This window comes from Panthera onca, chromosome D3, assembly GCF_046562875.1.
Source record: "Panthera onca isolate mPanOnc1 chromosome D3, mPanOnc1 haplotype 2, whole genome shotgun sequence".
Lineage (NCBI taxonomy): Eukaryota > Metazoa > Chordata > Mammalia > Carnivora > Felidae > Panthera > Panthera onca.
In genome coordinates, this window is record NC_138350.1 from 57,001,426 (window position 1) to 57,022,103 (window position 20,678).

General features: G+C 45.0%; 1 protein-coding gene across 8 annotated transcripts in view; it reads left to right on the top strand.

Annotated features, from left to right (window-relative positions):
- The window catches only part of FHOD3 (formin homology 2 domain containing 3), a 468,838-nt gene that overhangs the window by 385,081 nt on the left and 63,079 nt on the right, over positions 1 to 20,678 (top strand). For all 8 annotated transcript variants that reach the window (XM_060613641.3, XM_060613642.3, XM_060613644.3 and 5 more), the window contains one exon: positions 15,241 to 15,519. In XM_060613641.3, the coding sequence (XP_060469624.2) occupies positions 15,241 to 15,519 (279 nt within the window). The remainder of the gene's footprint in view (positions 1 to 15,240; positions 15,520 to 20,678) is intronic.

The window sequence follows — 20,678 nt, forward strand, 5'->3', positions numbered from 1 at the left end:
CTTGTGGCTCCTAGCAGATGTTTGTCCCAATACTGCCTAGACTGGTGATGGTCGGAGTATTTTTCCTCTGTGTGAAACTACCAGGCCCAAGTGAGGGACAAACACATGCATGTGTTCTCCTTTGCACTGGGCTGCAATTAATGGAGACATGTTACCCCAATTTAGGGAAACATGAAGGGCCTCTCTCTCCATCCATTGCTTTAATTAGCCTTTCCTTATTTTCACTGAGCCCTGATGGCATACATCAGAATATCTCACCAGTTTATTTCCTGTTACTTTAAGAAACCGATGTGTCAGGAAATAAATTATTTTTGTTAATTAGAGGAAAAGGTGCAGTATTCTTATTGGGATTGAATTCTCTGATTTGACTCTTGGGGAAGTTTCTCTGAGGAGTAAAAACAATAATCTGTGTACCCACAAGTGAAGTCATTTTAGCAAAGTAACTTATTATCCCAGTGGGTGTCAGATCCGGGGAGCCTATTTCATGGAAACAGAATGGAGAAACCATTCATCTCAAAACCAGGTGTTGATGATGGTCCCTGCAGTGTATCCCTGTTAGGAACTGCCTTCCTCGGAGGCTAGAACTGTGTGGCTTCCCTGCCCCCTGGCTGGCACACCTGGGTCCATCCTAAGGCTAAATGGAGAGAAATTACCTTTCCTATTAGAAAGCAGCTGCTGTCAAGCACTTACAAGTGGCTTTTACCCACTAATGCCGCCAGGAAGGCTACATACTGGCTAGATTATTTTTCTTATTTTTAGCTCAGTTGTCTCTATATTGCACACAGAAGTAATACTTTAGAGATGCATTTAAAATTTTTACCACGCTATATTTATGTCAGGGAAAAATAAGTTCATTGGTGATTTTTTTCTACCTGTACCTGGATTCCTAGATTATTTCCAAATATCTTACTGTTGGGCCTTGGAGATACAAAATATGACCGATGTGACCATGGCCTACTCACCAGTATTCACTCAGAGGCATTACAGAAATTATTGACCTGCTGAACGGATTATTTTCTCTCACAGATCCAAGCATATAAAGTGCCGGTAACTAGGACTATTCCTCTAGCTTCCTTACCCTCTCACCTAGAAATAAAATGTAGCTGTATAGTAATATCATGAAATGTTCTGCTGGTTTAAATGAATCATTTTTCACATGGGCGTCATTCATCATCACAGCTGTTGTCATTGTTCCTAGCCATTGACTGAGCACCTTTGTCACCTTCCTTGTGTGACATGTTTTGAGTCTCCTTCAGGTGTAGACACTCTCCTAAGTTACCCAATCCTCGTGGCAGAAATCAGAAACATCTGGTATCCTGTTTCCAACTGGCACAGTAGCAATGGAATATCATCAGTCATCAGCCTTATGCATGCTGGTTCCCTTGCATAAAGCTTTTGGACACCTCCAGTCCAGTATTTCACGAATTGGCAGGAAACTAGATTCCTGTGGTTCTGTGACTCAGGATGGCCCCACCTCCCCACACCTCACCTGACTGCTGCTACTTGATGCCATTTGGTCAGTGAGACAAAATCTCTCAGGAACTCTACCCAAGGCCAAGGCACCACCTGCTACACCTGCCATGGAATGGCTTTAAGAGCCTTTGCAAATCATTGGATTTTCCTGCCTTGCTTTTTCTCAGTCTCTAAAAATGGAAAAGGACAAAACTTTCCCTTTTTTCTCTTATAGAAAATGACAGTTGCCTGCAGTGTGTTTTCATGCACCATATTTTATTTTATTTTACTTTATTTTATGTTATTTTATTTATTTTTGAAGTGGGGGAGGGGTGGAGAGAAAGAGAGAGTCCCAAGCAGACTCTGCACTGTTAGCTCAGAACCTGACACAGGGTTTGAACTCAAACTATGAGATCATAACCTGAGCCGAAACCAAGAGTCAGACGCTTAACCGACTGAGCCACCCAGGCACTCCTCATGCACCATATTTTAAAACAGTTTTGAATCCTTTTGGAGTAAACCAAATATGAATCTTAAGTGTGCTTAAGTAAAGACAAGGCACACAATGGCATTGGAATAGTTGTTAAAGAGCAGTATTAGGTGATCAACATGGTACTTTCATAGGTGGCAATTAGGTATCAAAAACTCCAAAGGGTCTAAGGCTTGACTTGATTTTTAAGTTAGTAAGTTAGCCTGCTACAATTTTGTGGATGTGGGCACAAGACATGAAACTCCAGGGTCAGAGACAACAGACTTCGTTACTCATAGCAATAGTAGTAGCTAGAGTATCAGCATTTGTGCCATTTCTCCAAGCCCCAGTTCCTGCAAGGTGATGTGAATAGGCCCAAGTGTTAGCTTGGTATGATAGCTGCATACACAGAGAGGAACCTTGAGCTTGGGGACCCCAAATCTTTTATGTTGGGCAGTAAGTCTGTCTTCCCTTTGTCCCAGAGAGAGACATTATTTTTATCACAGTAAGCTATAAACCAACCAGTCTATTGCTCCAGGGGGAGACAAGGTCTCTGTCTTCCACAGCTATTTGCTATGCACACATCCTTGGATATCCCAGAATAAAGACTGTCACTGTCTCTGCTTATAAGACTGCAGAAACACAAGAGACCCCTGGAGAATTGTTTCCAAGCATTGGATTATAATGGTGTGTAACCAACATTTACAAATTTGCATCTTAAAATCTGTTTAATGGAAACGAAGTCTTCAACTTTAGAACAGAAATTAGCTTGTTTGATCTTACTTGACAAAAAGAACATCAGGTATTGCAAGACCCAGCCTGGAGCAGGCTCCGGGGGTTAATGAGCTTGTGTTCCTCTGGAGGTGCTAACAGGGAATCTGGAAAGACATCAGTGCCTTTCATCCGAAGTGGGAGCCTTGGGTAAATGCTCTCAGGGACATTCAGGAGACCTCCACAAGTAGGGACATTGAGCATCCTTCAGTGTGGTACTTTGAATTTCCAGAGTCATTGACTATGAACTGGGAAATAACAAAGAAGAATAACTACCTGGTTCCTTCTAGCATTCTTATCTGTGGTCAAGACCTTGATCACCACCCTGCCATCTCCACTTTTCCTTCCAGCACCCCTGCCCCCAACTCTACCCACCCCTACCTTTCCCCCACCCTCATAAGGCGTTTGTGCAAAATGGTACACTGCTTATAGTGTGGCAGAATAATCACAAATTAGCTTTCCAGTCCCTATAAGTATGCTTTTTCTTTTTTTTTTTCCAGAAGGTTTCCCTTTATTATTTTTTTAAATATAATTTATTGTCAAATTGATTTCCATACAATACCCAGTGCTCATCCTGACAAGTGCCTTCCTCCCTGCCCATCACCCACTTTCCCCTCTCCCACACCCCCCATCTACCCTTAGTTCTCAGTCCTAAGAGTCTCTTATAGTTTGCCTCCCTCCCTCTCTTTTTTTTCCCCTTCCCCTTGCCTATGGGCTTCTGTTAAGTTTCTCAGGATCCACATATGAGTGAAAACATATGGTATCTGTCTTTCTCTGCCTGGCTTATTTCACTTAGCATAATACCCTCCAGCTCTATCCACGTTACTGCAAATGGCCAGATTTCATTCTTTCTCATTGCCAAGTAGTATTCCATTGTATATATAAGCCACACCTTCTTTATCCATTCATCAGTTGATGGACATTTAGGCTCTTTCCAAAATTTGGCTATTGTTGAAAGTGCTGCTATAAACATTGGGGTACATGTGCCCCTATGCATCAGCACTCCTGTATCCTTTGGGTAGATTCCTAGCAGTGCTATTGCTGGGTCATAGGATACATCTATTTTTAATTTTTTGAGGAACCTCTGCACTGTTTTCCAGAGCAGCTGCACCAGTTTGCAGTCCCACCAGCAGTGCAAGAGGGTTCCCGTTTCTCCACATCCTCGCCAGCATCTATAGTCTCCTGATTTGTTCATTTTAGCCACTCTGACCAGCGTGAGGTGATATCTCATTGTAGTTTTGATTTGTATTTCCCTGATGATGAGTGACGTTGAGCATCTTTTCATGTGCCTGTTGGCCATCTGGATGTCTTCTTTGGAAAAGTGTCTATTCATGTCTTCTGCCCATTTCTTCACTGGTTTATTTGTTTTTCGGGTGTGGAGTTTGTTGAGTTCTTTATAGATTTTAGATACTAACCCTTTATCTGACACATCTCCAAAGGCAAGGGAATTAAAAGCAAAAATGAACTATTGGGACCTCATCAAGATAAAAAGCTGCTGTACTGCCTAAGTATGCTTTTTCAAGAGAACTCTTGGGGTCAGTGACCCTGCAAGGCATCTTATCTGCCCCTGAACAGGACATGAATATTTAGAGCCCTCTGAGGCTGGAACATCTTCTGAGAAAGCTGCCTCCACCAGATACATTTGGAAGTTCCAGTAGATTTTTGTTGACTTTTCAGATCGAGCAGCTCTTGGTCCTTATGTATCCTCTAGATAATCTCCAGACTCAGGGTATTATTTGGCTTTCATATTTTCTGCATTTCTCATCAGTATTTTCTCATCTTTTATCTCAGTCTTTCTCATCAGTTTGTTTCAGTCTTCTTACTGACTCTTCTTCTTCCTGACCCCTAAGTATTGGGTTTTTCCAAGGGTCCTTTCCTAGCAACCTTCTGTTTTTATGCCTAATCTGTGCCTGTTTTCTCACATCCTCACCTGTGATGTTTAACTACCTACCATGTGATAAAAATCGCCAGATCTGTATCTCCAGCCTTGGCCTTCTTGAGCTCAGGACACATGTATCTAACCTCCTTAGACATCAGCATCTACTCCTCAGATATGTCACACTCAATAGGTTCCAGTTTGGGACATTCAGATGGGAGGGTCACCTGTCTCTCACCTGTAAAATCCCTACCCCCTAAACCTGCTCATACCTTCCAGTCCTCATCTATTTTAGACCATATCTCTTGGCCTAGTCATTTAAGCTGGAAGCATGCCTGTAATTTTTTACTCCTCCCTCAATACTCACACCTGTATGCAGTCAATCACCTAGTGTTTATGGCTTCCTTTCTCTCCACTCAGCCCTCCCCATTGCCACTGCTTTAGTTCATGTCTTAACCATCTCTCATCTGGACCATTTCAGTAACTTCTAATAGACCTCACATCTTCCAGCTTCTTATTAGCAACCCAATCCCACCCCCCCCCCCAAAAAAAAATCCTATCTATACCTTGTTTTAAACAGCTCTAGTGGCTGTCCATTATCTATAGCAAAAAGGTAAGACCTTATACAGCACTCAAGACTTTGGTTATCCACTCCCTACACCCAGTCTTTTACCTCCACAACCACCCCTACATGTTATGTCCCATCAGCATCAAACCACTGTCAGTACCTGAAAGGTGCTCTGTTTTCTCACATGTGCTCTGTGCTTGAGAGCCCTTTTCCACTGGGTGCCCACTGGACTCTTATCCATCTTACCCATCTAGTTGAAGGACCTTCTCTAAAGTCATCTTTGATTCCTCTTTTGTATTTCCCTTACATCTTGTGCATACCAAGGATACAGGGGCTTATCTCACTGAATAGTCAATAAATGGTACCCCGTCCTCCTCCACTTTGTGTTTCCCAGAGGAGAGTCCATGCCTGCACTCACCTTTGTTATCTCCCAATGCTTGGAGCAGAATAGACATTCAGTAAATGTTTTATGAGCTAGAATGAACAAACAGCATGAAAAAAAGAAGGCAGACACATTATAGAGACAGCTATTTCCCCTATACCCAGACATTTATTACATGGATCATGATGGAGGACACATATTTGACAATATAGGCCACTCTATAAAGACCAAAGAATAGATGGTGGTTTAATGTAGAAAGGGAACTTTTACAGAAAGTTGACATTATGTGGGCCATTTCCTTCTGAGAATCTAACACTAAAAGAGGAAGAAAAGTTAGAGGATGATTCTTGATAAATTGATAGTTAAGATATTTATTCAACCACCTATTAAAATACCCCTTAAGTGGATCTTTCTCCATTTTTTTGTGAATTAATTTGCTAACAAGTTCAGATCAACTGAGATATTGACTAAGTGGATTATTGACTAGGTATAAATGAAGAAGAGTCAACTGTTTGGTGTGTGAATATAAAAGTAAGATTTCTGGTGTATCCTGGTTGTAGGCCACCTGGTTCTGCTTAGGCTTGGTCAGACTCTACTGGCAGGAAGATCTAATATTTTCTTTAGATATTAGTTGTTTTGATATCATAATGTCTCTTGGCTAGACCACTTTATCTTGAAAAATATTCAGGGAAGATATTTTTTCACATCTGACTTCCTGATGCCTAGCATAGTGCCTGGCATATCAATAAATATTGCTGGAATGAATGAGTGTTACTACTAATTACATTAGAACATTTAATTACATTAGGACCATCTAACATGTAATTAAAAGTAACTAGATCCTGCTAAGCCTGAAAAAGTGAATTAAGAAAAAACCTCAAGTTCACCCCATTTATTTGCTAGCTGTTCTTACCCGGGACTATCCATTTTAGTGCTAGTGTATACTTTCCAAAATCACTGTTTTGTTTTGATGTCATTGATGTTCTTGTCTGGGACTTGACAAGCACTAGAGGTGCTCTTGAAATGCATTGCCAGTTTGGAATTAGACCATGTCTTCATCCTTGAGGAAAGACTTGTCTTCCTATGTGCTCTTGTAAGAAAATGAGCATGTAGTCAACTCAGGAGCTCTACTAGCCCTACCGGGCATGGAAAGACAAATGGATAATGGCATTAATCATGTTTGACACTGGTTGAATCAAGACAAGATCTGTCTGATTTTGTAAGAATTTAAGCTCAAAGAAAGTCTTCGTATCCAGGGGTTGATATTTGAGGTTATATAGTTTGAGTTCAAGATAATGATAAGGCAATGATACAATACAGATAGAGAAATGATATAGGATACAATAATCTTAAATTGCCTTTTTAAAAAAAATTTCTGTTTATAGTGTGAAATAGAATCTATTCATTAACCAATATTAAAATAATTGGACCTGAAACTAGAGGCTTCTTTTTTGTCCTATATGATAATACAGTGGAATTTATATTCTATACATGTTTAACCAAGTGGACTCAATCAGAAGCATATTCTGAGGGGTAAAGGTGGGTAGTGAAAATTACAATTTGAATAGTGCTTGTAATCTTTCCCAGCATCCACCTCAGATGGAGGTTTCCATTGTGAGCATGACATGAGGGCCACAGCTCTGCTTTTTTCTAGAGTCCTTCCTGACCTTCATTGCCTTTTGTAGTATGAACAACTTGCTGGATCAAATGTGATTTTAGAGTATAAGGGTTTGTATTTGTTGATGACATAACCCACCACTACAAGCCCAGTACTTTTTATGGCATTCCATTGAAGCTAAAGGAAATCCTTGATTGTTGGAACCATGAGAGTTGGTATGGTATCTATACAGTGGCATCTTCCAAAATGTCTTCCGAAGGTAATTTTGGCCATGTACGGTTTTCATTTTAAGAGGTAACTTAGGCTGAATTTTGAGAACAAGTTGCTGCTAAATTTTGAAGGCATGCAAATTCACTAGACTGATGAATCAGTATTTTGCAAATGACAAAGTGGGCTTTTTGTTTGTTTTTGTAAAGTTTGCGTAGGCTGAGTTTGAGCCCATCCTAATGAAACTATTCCTTTAGGGTAATGATTCTCAACACAGGACAATCCCTGCTACCTCCCCCACTCCCCCAGGAAACATTTGGCAGTGTCTGGAGATATTTTTAGTTGTCACAACTGAGGAGGAGGTGCCATTGGCCTCTAGTGGGTAGAGGGTCAGGAACGCTGTTAAACATCCTACAGCACACAGGATAGCCTCCCCCCTCCCCCCACAACCAAGAATTATTCAACCCCAAATATCCATGGTATTAAAGTCAAGGAACCCTGCTCTAGAGTGAATCTGAGCGAACAGCTTAGCAAGAACTGGCCCAACACCAAAGGCAAAGTCTAAAGAATTTTCAAAGTTGTGAGCTTTTTCTCGTGGGACCTTTTTCACATTTATGTGACTAAACCACAAGTTTAAAGTTGATGGTGTTAGTTATTAGCTCTGAACTGGGGAGGTCCCTGGAATGTACATGATTTGGAGCAACTATTATAGAATTGGCTGGCCCAGCCCTTGGTTTCGTAAGACCTGCCAGAGAGCCAAGTCCTGGCAGAGTCGTCGAGACACCATGACAGATTGAAATCAATTGAAGCCACCCAAAGACTTATTAAGTTCAGATCTTTCTACCAGCAGTTTATCTCTTCAAAGAAAAATTGCATGGCAGGAGATTCCAATCGGACATTCTGGATTCAGCTGTCAGGGACATCGATGAAAGCCGACCTGGAATGTTTGTGCACACCGTATGTTGAGTGTTTGTGTGTGTGTGTGTGTGTGTGTGTGTTTGTCCTTTGAGGAATGATGATGAACTTCTCCCTTGCAGCATAAGCCACCAACCTCACAGTGTAACATCGTGATTAACAGAGGTTCAAGGCCCATCGGGGTTCAAATCCCAGGTCTGCTTATCGGTGAGGTCGGAAGGAGATGGACATGCTCAGAAGGTGCCTGGGGGCAGCCAGTGTAGGGACAGTTCACAGAGGTGTGGAGAGCATCACAGGTCTGTCAGGTGGGGAAGTGCCCAGGGACTAGCAGCACTGGGAGACTGTCAACACTACTCCCACCTCCAGGCCTGGGGGAACTTGGTTAGTGCCCGGGACTGGTGAGAGCTGTAGCCTTGGGAAGGAGCCCATGGGACAGAAATAGTGGCCTGACAATCTCTGCCAACCGGAGGCCCCACGTGAAGAGGGTGGAGGCATAGTCTAGCCTCTCTTTCCTCCCTCCTGTGCTGCTACCTCCCAGAAGCTGACCTCTGTCACACTGAGAGGGAGCCAGCCTCCTGGGGCACAGAGCAGAATAGAAAATGGGTCTGGAGGAGCAGCCATGAGCTTCCAGCCTACTGTGTAGCCCTGGACAAGTTGCTTAACCTCTCTGGACATGTGTCCTTATTTTTCACACAGGGACACTAATCATCCTGCTGGTGTGAGGGCTACACAGGGTGATGTGTATGTGGTTCCTGGGAGGCACCAGTGTGTAGAAGGTACCTGGTACCTCGTGTGCAGGGCCTGGCGTCTAGTGAAATTTGGGGGACCAGATGAGGAGCTGGTGCTGGGCTTTTGGAGGGGCAGAGAGCAGTAGCTGTTAGGAGTCCATGTCTGCCCTGACTCACTCCTCAGGGCCTACTCTCCCTCCTCTCTCTCCTGGTTTTGTGATCTGCATGAGGGAAGTACCAGCATCTGACTGGGCACCCTTTTATATTCTCTTGACAGTAGCACTGGAGTTTTCCCTCTTTCCCTATGGTTCTTGCGTTGATGGGTTCCAATCCGGCTCCTATGCCCAACCTCTCTGTCCTGCAATGTCTGTGTTCTTTGGATAGAGAATTCCCTTCAGTGTTGCATTCCGGCTATGGGTTCTTTCCCACGGCATTGGCGACAACCAGGTTCTTCATTACTTCCTTCTGAATATACTGGGGGCCTCTTCAACAATTTCTTCCATATTAGGTAAATTGTCCATTCCTGTATCTTTTTATACAGTTTCATTTTGATTTTTTTTCTCCTCTCTCTGCTCTGACCTTAACATTTAGTTTAAAGCTCTCTGAATCAGGTCAGTGCTGGTTCTGGCCAAATACATTTTTCTGGCCTTTGCTAAGTGCCTTCTGGCAATGCCAGGATCCCATCAGTCTGCTCACTTAGGATGTGGTCCAGGAAGACAGGTCTCAGTTTGGGATGCCTTTTGTGTTGCCAGGAGTTTCTTGCCATGTCCTTCCTTCACTTCCGCACTCATGCCCGCTGCGAGGAGAGGGGTGACCTGGCACCTGGCACAGGAACTTCTCAAAACTCCTCTCCTTGGCCCAGCCCCAGAGATGAGGCAGATCTTTACGTCCTTCCTCCATCCAAGGTGATGGGCGGGTGTGGCTGGTGAGGGATGAGTGGGGGGTTCCTGGCAGCTCCTGACTTGTAGGTTTGGTATATTGCAGTCACTTCTGACCCTCCTTCAAAGACAGGGCTGCAGGCATGTGCTTGGGAGTGGGTGCCCTGCCCAGCACCATGGTCTGGGCCTTCACTGTTCCCTCCTGGCCTCACTTTCTTTTTTTTTTTTTTTTTTGAATTTTTTTTTTTTAACGTTTATTTTTGGGACAGAGAGAGACAGAGCACGAACGGGGGAGGGGCAGAGAGAGAGGGAGACACAGAATTGGAAGCAGGCTCCAGGCTCTGAGCCATCAGCCCAGAGCCTGACGCGGGGCTTGAACTCACGGACCGCGAGATCGTGACCTGAGCTGAAGTCGGACGTTTAACCGACTGAGCCACCCAGGCGCCCCCTGGCCTCATTTTCTGAGGGCAATAAGAGAGGCCTCACCACAGAGGGATCTTGAGGAGACAGCATCCCACACTCCCCTCAGAGGCTGACACGCTACCTGTCCCAGTGGCTCTTAGATTGGAAACAGCTTCCCACTGGCGCCATGTTTTTATTCATCATCCTCTCTTGAGCCCCGGGGTCTGGCATTCGTCTCTTCCTCCTCAGTCTCTCTGTCATCAGGGTTTGCTTTCTGGACTGTTTGCTCCATGCTAACAAGGAGCTTCACTGATAGCACCAAACATGCCTCAGCTGTCCCACTGGGAGGTGTGGTCTGTCTGTCTCTACCTGCAGCAGCCATCACTGCCCTTAGAGTAACATCCCCCCTTGCAAGGCCCATTACCACAGCCATGTGGCAAGACAGCTCTCATTCCTCCAGTGTGCCCTGTGCTCCTGGTCTTTGCACATACTTTCCTTCTGCCCAGAACATTCTTGTATCCACTTTACCCTGCTTTTCTTTAAAATTTTTTTTAACATTTATTTATTTTTGAGAGACAGAGCATTAGTGGGGGAGGGGCAGAGAGAGAGAGAGGGAGACACGGAATCCAAAGCAGGCTCCAGGCTCTGAGCTGTCAGCACAGAGCCCAGTGCGGGGCTCTAACTCACAAACTGTGAGATCATGACCTGAGCCGAAGTCGGACACTTAACCAGCTGAGCCACCCAGGCGCCCCTACTTTTCCCCCATTTTCACTCCTTTTCATTCTTGGAGACCCTGTTTAAATGTCATTTTGGTACAGCGGCTTTTATGTTCCTTCCCAGGCCTTGTCAAAGTCCCTTGCCATAACCCCCCGCCTAGGGCACTGTGCTTTTACTCTTAGAACACTGTCACATGTAGATATTTTTACCTGTGTCTGGGTGAGGTGAGGGGCTGGGGTTTCCCCGTCCAATGGTGGTAGGGTTCCCCCACCTCTGCCATGCCAGGCAGGTAGGTTCTCCTTGCTCCTCTGTAGTCCCTGTGATGACAAGCACTGGGTCTGTCACTTGTGTCACTCATGTATCACTGGGTCTTTCACCACCAACACCATTGGGGCAGAGAAAGGCTCATTAAATACAGGAACTGGCAGCGATGGGAAGTCGTGAGCAGTCTCCACTCCTCAGTGTTGACAGATGCTTTAGTTCTCTGTAGGGCTGTTCCTGAAGACTAATATGATATGGTTCCTCCTGCTTCCTGGGCACTCAGGGAGGGTAGATGATGCTTGTTCCCCTGTCTTCCCAGGGGGCAGCCAGCCTGGCATGGGGCAGCAACTCAAGGATAGGGGATTCATGTGGTGGGGGTAGTGCTGACAGGGAGGTCCTGACGAAAGAGAATGGGAAGGGGGAGCAGAAATGTTCTGGAACTTTGTGAGCAGATGTTGGCCCAGTACCATGCCGAGGGCTCATCGACATGAGAGGAAGGCAAGGTCTGAGCCCTCGGGGATCTTTTGCCCTTGTCGTTCCCGTGTTTGATTAGCACAGCTGCAGAAGGGCTCTGCCGTGGGTCCCAGCTGTTCCTTCCAGGAACCCCCTGTCGCCTGTTATCCAGTGCCCTCTCTTGGGTACCTGGCCGCATACCATGGTGACCCCAGTTGATGGCTGTTTCCTCAGCCAAGGAGTGAGCCTTCTGAAAGCAAGGATGTGTGTTATGTCAGTGACAAGCGTGCGGCCTGGCATGTGTGGTACAAGGAGCAACTACGTGTGTCTGCTCTCCCACTGTCACTCTCCATCTTTGCTGGTTCTGCTTGACTTGAATGTGGGTGACTATTTTTTTTTAATTTTTTTTAATGTTTATTTATTTTTGAGACAGAGAGAGACAGAGCATGAATGGGGGAGGGTCAGAGAGAGAGGGAGACACAGAATCCGAAGCAGGCTCCATCCAGGCTCTGAGCTGTCAGCACAGAGCCTGACGCGGGGCTCGAACTCACAGACCGTGAGATCATGACCTGAGCCGAAGTCAGAAGCCCAACCGACTGAGCCACCCAGGCGCCCTAAAATGTGTGTGACTATTATTTGTTCATCGTTAGGACAACCTCACATGCCACAGATTTGCCGGCAGGGCTTGTGATGCTGAGTCTGCATTCTGGTCGGGAGGTGGTTCTGGAGACGGCCACCTCCCCAGCAGTGATGACAAAGAGAAGCCATCCAGTGGTCGAATCACACAAAGAAACGTCTGACTCCACGAAGTGAGGCCCTAGCGGATGGGGATAAAATTGTGTAGCATTTTAGGCACAAGAATGTGTGGCTCTGTAGCATTTGCGCACCCGTTACCGTAACTGTCCAGACAGCCACCGCTTCCCCGGGAGGAAATGTGGTGGCAGAGTGCACGTAGGCTGAAGTCAAACCAGCAAATCGTGCATCTTTCCTGCTCTGTCTGCCAGTCTCCTGGGGATGGAGAGTAGACACAGGCTTATGACAGCCCCCTGCGGCCATCTCCCTGTCAGTGATAAAGCCACGTGGAGGCCCCCTAGACAGTTTTCGCCATATGCTCACCAATTGCAAGTCAAATGCGTGCCACATGCTAGACTGTTGCAAACACATTTTCGTTTTGATGTGGCTATTCTGGAGTAAATGTGTGCAAGGATGCATGCCTTCTGTCAACCAAAGGATGACAGTGCTCTTGGTAACACTGTGCTTCTGCCGTGCTTGTGAATGAAGGGCTGTATCTCCTTGCTAAATACTTCATTATCGGATGAGAAAGAGATCGCCATCATAATTCCTTCAGTACCAAAGGGAATTTTTCTCCAGGACATATTCACTCTTTGCCTGTACTCAGCTCAGTCTTTGCTTTTAAGGAAATGTATCTGACATGCCTATTCTTAGGCATGTGGGCTCAGGGTCGTGCATCCTTTGGCTTTCTCCTGCCATTGCCAGGTGGCATTTCCTTGCCTGGAAACTTTGTCCTCATATCACCAGGTCTTATAACTATCCATCTTGGGGACACCCAGCAGGGACAGCCAGCAGAAAGCAGAGGCCCGTTGCCACCCCAGCCTGCCTTTCCTCCAGTGTCCCAGGGAAGCAGGTTCCTGTACTAGGCTAGAAGATATACAGCCTGTCGTGAGGCCCCGGGCAGGTGGAAGGTAGAGGCTCTGTGACCTCTGCACCCACTTCCTACCTGAAGGGCCCTGGGGAGATTCCCAAGGAGGGGTCCTGCTTCCCTTTGGAGTTGGAAGTTACCCAAGGACACGAGGAAAAGCTGACGTTGCAACTTCCTCAATTCCCTCGTTCTCAGAGGAAGGAGGCTGAGAGCAGATGAGGGGTGAGGGTACTGGACCCAGCTGGAACTGGCAGCATGGCTTCTGGCTGGGAAGCTGAGGGCAGCTGCCTCCCCCGCCACCCCCACCCCAGTGAGGCCTGAGCTTTCCTTTGCCTTTTAGCAATTGCCCCACCTGGCCTCCTGGAGGGCCTGTTCTGGTATCTCATTGCCAGACAGTCCCCAGTTGCCTGAGCCAGCAGGATGCCTCCACGAGACACCTCCCTGATCTGCTTGTTCTTCTGGGGTCTCTTCCAGGTCCTGCCCCAGGCAGATCCTGCTGAATTTCCATATTGGTTTGAGTAGCCATTGCCTAGGGCCAGGGGCACATTGCCAGGATTCCAGCAATGTAGTTTTTCCCAGCCCTGAGGGTCACACTCTCAGGACCGACCTGTCCTCCTCTGGCCTTCACACGTGACAGTTGGCTCAGAATTTTTTGCATTCTCTATCATTTGCTATGGATACACCGTGCACAGCTGAGAGATTTGTTGTGTAAAACCATGCAAAGCCGTACTGTGCCATTTTCCCTTTCCTCACAGGATGTCACATAGGGGAGCGTGAGCATTTTACCTTGCTACAAGCATCAGATCTCCAGTCTTGATAGGTTTGCAAATACTTCTGGGCCCAGCAGTGATTCTCCTGAACAACTTTCAGAGTTAGGGCCTAACTTCAAATTATGAGCAAACCTCATTCAAGCAAAGGGGGGCAGTCCTCACTGGTTTGGCAACCGATAAAACATCAGGCTGCTACTGCTGTGTAATAAATTACCACAAACACAGCGATTCAAAATATAGCCATTTATTATCTCACAGTTTCCACAGGTCAGAAGGCCAGCAGGCCAGCATGGCTCAACTGTTCTCAGCCCTGGGTATCACGAGGCCACAGTCAAGGCTGTGGCTGGCCTGTCTCTTACTGGGAACTGAGGGAGGCCCTGGGAAGACCACCTCCGGGTTCATTTCGGTTGTTGGCAGACATCAGTTTCTCACAGCCCCAAAGTCCCTGTTCTTTATTTCATATTGGCTGAGAGTTGCTCTCAGGTTTTAGGGACCACTCGCGTTCCTTGTCTGTCATATGGCCCCTCCATCTTTAAGGCCACATGCTTTTTTTAAAATTAAAAAAAAATTTTTTTTTAAGGTTTATTTTTGAGAGAGAGCGCAAGCAGAGGAAGGGAAGAGAGAGAGGCAGACACAGAATCTGAAGCCGGCTCCAGGCTCTGAGCTGTCCACACAGAGCCCAACACGGGGCTTGAACCCATGAACCCCGAGATCACGACCTGAGCCAAAGTCAGACGCTGAACCAACAGAGCCACCCAGGCGCCCCTTAAGTCACACACTTCTGATCTCTCAACTTTCTTTTTTGTTGCCAATCAGAAAGCACCCTGCTTTTAAAAGTCTCACCAGATCGAATCAGGCCCCCCTAGATAACCTCTAGACCTTGAAGTCACGTGACTTGAGACCGCACCGTCAGCTACATGGTCCCTTCCCAGCAGTGTTAGTGTTTAGCGTTTAACTGAATGACCAGGAGATGGGAATCTTGGGGGTCGCCTTTCGAATGTCGCCCACAGCAGACAGCCAAGAGAAATCAAACTCAGGTCTGCTTTCATACCTCACTTGACATTCCCAGGGAGTTCCTGTTGTGATCATAATCTCCATTGTTGTCTCCACCAGCCAGTGCTGGGGATCCCGAGCCTGGACCGGAGGCGGAGGTAGGGCAGAGTGCGGACGAGGCCAGCCCTGAAGTAGCCCCTGCCCGTGTGGGAGCAGAGAGTGAAGCGGAGCGAGCACTGGAGCAAGAGCCAGAAGAGCGGGCCTCCCTCAGTGAGAAAGAGAGGCAGAGTGAGGAGGTGAACGAGAAGGACAACTGCTCCGCCTCCAGCATCTCATCCTCCAGCAGCACGTTAGAGAGGGAGGAGAAGGAAGACAAGCTCTCCAGGGACAGGGGACCTGGTAACGCAGCCCTTTTTTCTCAGTAAATAAGTCCCAGGGAACCCTGGGGTGGGACACCTGGTTTGCTGGCCACTGAGGTGACCTCCCAGCTCAGCTCACTCACTGGCCGTGGCACCTGGTGGCTGGAGGTGTGAAGGATGTGGCCACACAGTCGGCAGCCCACAGCTTCCTGCCCCTTGTGGAGGTGGCCCCACACCCTCTGCCATGCTGTCACACCATCACTTCTACAGGTGGGAGAAGGGCTTGATAATGAGGGCAGCAAAGGACTTTTCCTGAGGAATAAGCCCCCAAAGAGAAATTCCTCTCTTCCTTCTAATTGCTTGTTAAGAGTAAATACAGCTCTTTTTCTGATTTAAATTTAGAGATCTGTCGTGTTGCCATCTGCTCCCTTGAAAGTTTCTTCGGTGAAGTGTGCTAAAACCATTATGATGGGCATTTCAGACCAGAGCAAATGCGCTAAAATGCACTGAATGAGTATTTCCAAAAAGTGGCAGTTCACAATGTGCTGAGGTCAATTTGGTGTGCTTTAGTGGAATATATATAATTTAAGTAACTTTCTACAACATACTCAGGGCCACTTGTTTCTTCGGTATGAAGTATATGCTTTTCTTTATGGAATTTGTTCTTTTTGGTATTATAGCTGATATTTATTCAGTTCATCTGTGTAATGGTGACTCTATGGTTAAGGGCCAAATGGAACATTAATCCTCACTGGGGACTCGGGGAGGGTGCCATAGAGGGTTATCGGAATTGTAAAAGATTGATATAATCATTTGAATTATGGTTCATATGCAACACCATTGGGTTGGTTGTCCTGTCCCATGACTTGTGTGCTGTTGAGATGACAGGGTGCCCCCTCTCTCACCTAACACTCCTCATCAGTGGGGGCATGTTGTACTAGCCAGCCTTCAGTAAGCTACACAGTTATACACACTCAAGGAGCCTATGCCTTGGGTCCAAAGTGCAGCATGAAGGCTCCGCAGGGGCCTACCAACTGGTGGCATGACCCATGCATGGCTTGTTAGTTCACACATAAAGAATACGTGGTCTCTGAAGCATGGATGTATGAATGAAAATGGAATGAATGGATGAATGAATGAATGAAGCCATAATGTCTGCTACAAGAACTATCAGTCAAGAGCTTGGTCTTAGTTAATATTTGAGTTTTCACCAGCTATATTATTAAATTTTATTCTTTCTATTGCTAGTCCCTATGACACACTGAAAATGGGACTTGAGGACTTTATTAGTTTATATCTTAGTAATTATTGCATTGAAAATCTTGTGTCTGGCTGAAGATGTATCGCTAGAAAGTATTACATATATTGATATTTACTTAATTTCTCTCCAAGTCAGATTGCAGTTAGTCTCCCAAATTCTACTTATTCGTGTTCTCCTTCAATGGGATTAGGGCCATAGTACAGTTGGGTAAGTCGTCTTGCTCAGGTTGGCCTTAAATCATGTTTAAGTCATTATAAATAGCTCTAGGAATTATTCGTCGTCACTAGGTTTAGCAGGCCTAAAACATATCAACAAGTTGCATTAGTGAAAAGAAGCCAAGGAACAGGACTTTCTTGGATCAGATTGCCCAGTATTTTTCCAAATAAGGGCAACTTTCCAAAAATGGAGACTCTACTCCCAGTGAAGAACCACTGACTTCCTACCAAAGTCAGTATCCAAGTGTATCGACTCAGGAGTTAGTGCTTTGCAGTGATTTTTTTTTTTTTTTATGCTTTAGTCTGGTGCTATTAAGAGACATGATCATATTTATTTGCTGCAACTTTAGCTCCTAGAAAATCCCACTGCTCACAGGCACTATCAGCAGCTGTGGAGTCAGGGCGGCTCTGTCATCATAGCTCTTGCCTTTCAGAGTGTTCTCAAATCACAAAGGCAATCATAACGATTCTCAATCTTATTTCTTCTTTATTCATTTAAATTCAAGTTAGTTAATGTACAGTGTATTCTTGGCTTCAGGAGTAGAACCTAGTGATTCATCTCTCACATATGACACCCAGGGCTCATCCCAAAAAGTGCCCTCCTTAAAGCTTGTCACCTAGTTAACCCGTCCCCCCTCCCACCACCCCTCCAGCAACCCTCAGTTCTCTGTATTTAATAAGATAAAAACAGAGAAGGAGGCAAACTATAAGAGACTCAATCTTATTTCTTTTTTTTTTTTAATTTATTGTCAAATTGACTAACATACAGCATGTAAAGTGTGCTCTTGGTTTTTGGGGTAGATTGCCGTGGTTCATCGCTTACATACAACACCCAGTGCTCATCTCAACAAGTGCCCTCTTCAATGCCCAGACTCAGTCTTCTTTCTGATGATAGTATCCATTACTCAGAAATGAGTTTGTAGGTCTTGAAAGAGTCTCAACTTATTCTGGTTGTGTGGCTTTCTTTTAGTTTCCCATGTTCCGCTCCATGGCATCAGCATGAGAGACTTTATGGTAGCATTCGTTACAGTTGGCAATAATGACTTGTATAACTGTCTTTTACCTCCTTGAATATAAAATTTATGAAGACGGGATGTCTGTCTTGTCTATCGTGAGTCCTCACTTCCTTGCGGTAGGCCTAAGAACATAGTAGAGGCTCACAAAACTGTTGATGAATAATTGAATGAAGAGACAACTGGCTAAGATACAGCAGCTCTATTGTTCCCAGTTCCTCCCTCTAACAATTAAAATATCAACACCCTGGGCATAACAGAACAATCAATTATAGGAGGACTCTGAAAAGTGGAAAGAAGACAAACTGTCTAAGGACCTTTGGACTAGAATGACATGGCAGTAAAGCTCTAATTAAATCCTATTCCCATTGGTGAAAGGATTACCTAACAGAACAGAAATTTTTTTGGCTGTTAATACATTCCCTACCCTAGACAAGCACTAATTGAAAATCTGCTGTCCTGCCCCTCCCCAACCCAGTAGCTTTAGTGGGACCAAAGAGGAGGTGATCTTCTATAACCTCCACCTTATGGAAACGGGTTTCTGGAGGGGAGGTGCGTGAAGGGATGGGCTAAATGGGTGATGGGCATTAGGTAGGTCACTTTTTGGGATGAGCACTGTGGTGTCAACAGTACTTAGTAGAGAGGCAGTCCTCTGCCCCCTGCCCAACAGAAGCAGATGGTGTTCTCTCATTTCCTTGCAGGAGTAGTTCTCCTAATGGGGAACTGATATTCTATCCACTACAGGGCAAAAGCAAGTGGCATCCCAGTTTCCCTACTGGGGAAGTGTCAGTGGGGTCTTGTAGAGATCTAAGACTTCACCTTCAGCCAGCAGGAGACAGACTTAAGCAGTGGAAGAAGACTGATCAGAATTCTCGTTCCCCTGCCCTCCTTCTCTAACACCATCTGGGCCCAGCCAGGGAGCTCAACCTCCATCTCCACCCAACATAAACAAGGTAGAATGATGTGGTTGGAGGTGGAACTAGTCTGCAATCTCTTTTCCCCAACCCAGAATCAGTAAGGACCAGTGGGAAGCCGAGCCTTCCCCTCCACTTGGAGGCAATGTAAGTGCTCCACTTTCACTGGAAGTATGCCCGTGGGGTCAAGAGGTTGCTCAACCCCCACCCTGCCCATCTGCAGTGAGGCAGTGTGAATCAACCCTCTTGCTAGGGTGGTGACAGTTGGACCCAGTAGGGAGTTGAACATCTACACCCATCAAGACCTGTACAGCACACCTAAAAAGGGTGACTGCCTGCTGAAAGAGAAGATTAAACATGATCCAAAGCCCAGCAAATAATACCCAAAATATCTAAGATACACTCTAAAATCACTCATCATATCAAGAACTAGGGCATTCACAACTTGAATGGGAAAAGACAAGCAACAAATGCCAACATTGAGATGAGCCAGTTGTTGGGATTATCTGACAAGGATTTTAAAACAGCCATCATGCTAATATTTCAGTGAACAGTTATAAATATTCAGGAAATATGTAAAAGAAATGAAATATCTTAGCAAAGAAATAGAAGATATAAAAAAGAACCAAAAGGAAATTATAGAACTGAAAAAATACAATGGCCACAATAAAACACTTGGGCCGTATAGTAGATTGGAGACAACAAAAGAAATAATATATGCAGTTGAAAACAGATGAGTAGAAATTACCCAACCTGAATAACAGAGGGGAAAAAAAACTGACTGAGAAAAATGAACAGAGCCTCAGGTACTTGTGAGACTATGTCAAGGGAACTAACATTCATTTCATCAGGGTCTGAGAAGGGGAGGAGAAAGTATGCAATGTTGGAAAAATGTTTGAAGAAATAATGACTGAAAATTTCCCAAATTTGGGAAAAGGTGTAAACCCACAGATTTAAGAAGCTAAGCAAGTACTAATGGGGATAAATCCAAAGAAATTCACACCAAGACAAATGATAAGCAAACTTCTGAAAACTAAAGACCAAAAATAGAATGTCTTGAAAGGGACTGGGAAGAAACAAAGTGTTACCTATAGAGGAACACCAATTCCATGGCAAAACAGTTCCTCATCTGAAACATGGAGGTGAGCGGGAAGTGGCTCAGCATTTGTCAGCGCTCGAAGACTAGAGTTATCAACCTTGAACTAGAGTTATCAACCCCAGCAAAAGTAGCCTTTAAGAATGAAAACAAAGACATACTCGGTTAAAGAAAAACTAAGAGAATTTAGTTAAAGAAAAACTAAGACAAATTAAGACCTACTCTTAAGGAATGACGGGAGAATGTTCTCTGAACAGAAAGGAAATGATGACAGAAGGCTCAGAATTTCAGAAAGAAAAAGAACAGGGGAATGGATAAAAGTAGTAAGTAGAAAAGACAGTCTCTTGCCTCATAAGTTTCTTAAATCTAGTATGTGATGGTAGAAGCAAAAACTGTAACACATGAGATGTAGTGCCCACTATACGTAGATGAAATACTTAAGACAATTACATTTTTTTGAAGTGGGGGGGAAAGGGCTCTAAATGGAAGTAAGGGTTCTATGCTTCAAACTAGTGAAATATCAACACTGACAGATAAGTTAGTGTGCATATCGTAATACCTAGAGCCACTGCCGAGAAAATTATATGAAGCAGGGTACTCAAAAACACTATAAATCAAATTGAAATTCTAAAAAAAAAGTGTTCAAAGAAAAGGAGACCAAAAAAATGAAACAGGAACTAAAACAAACAGAATGAATAAA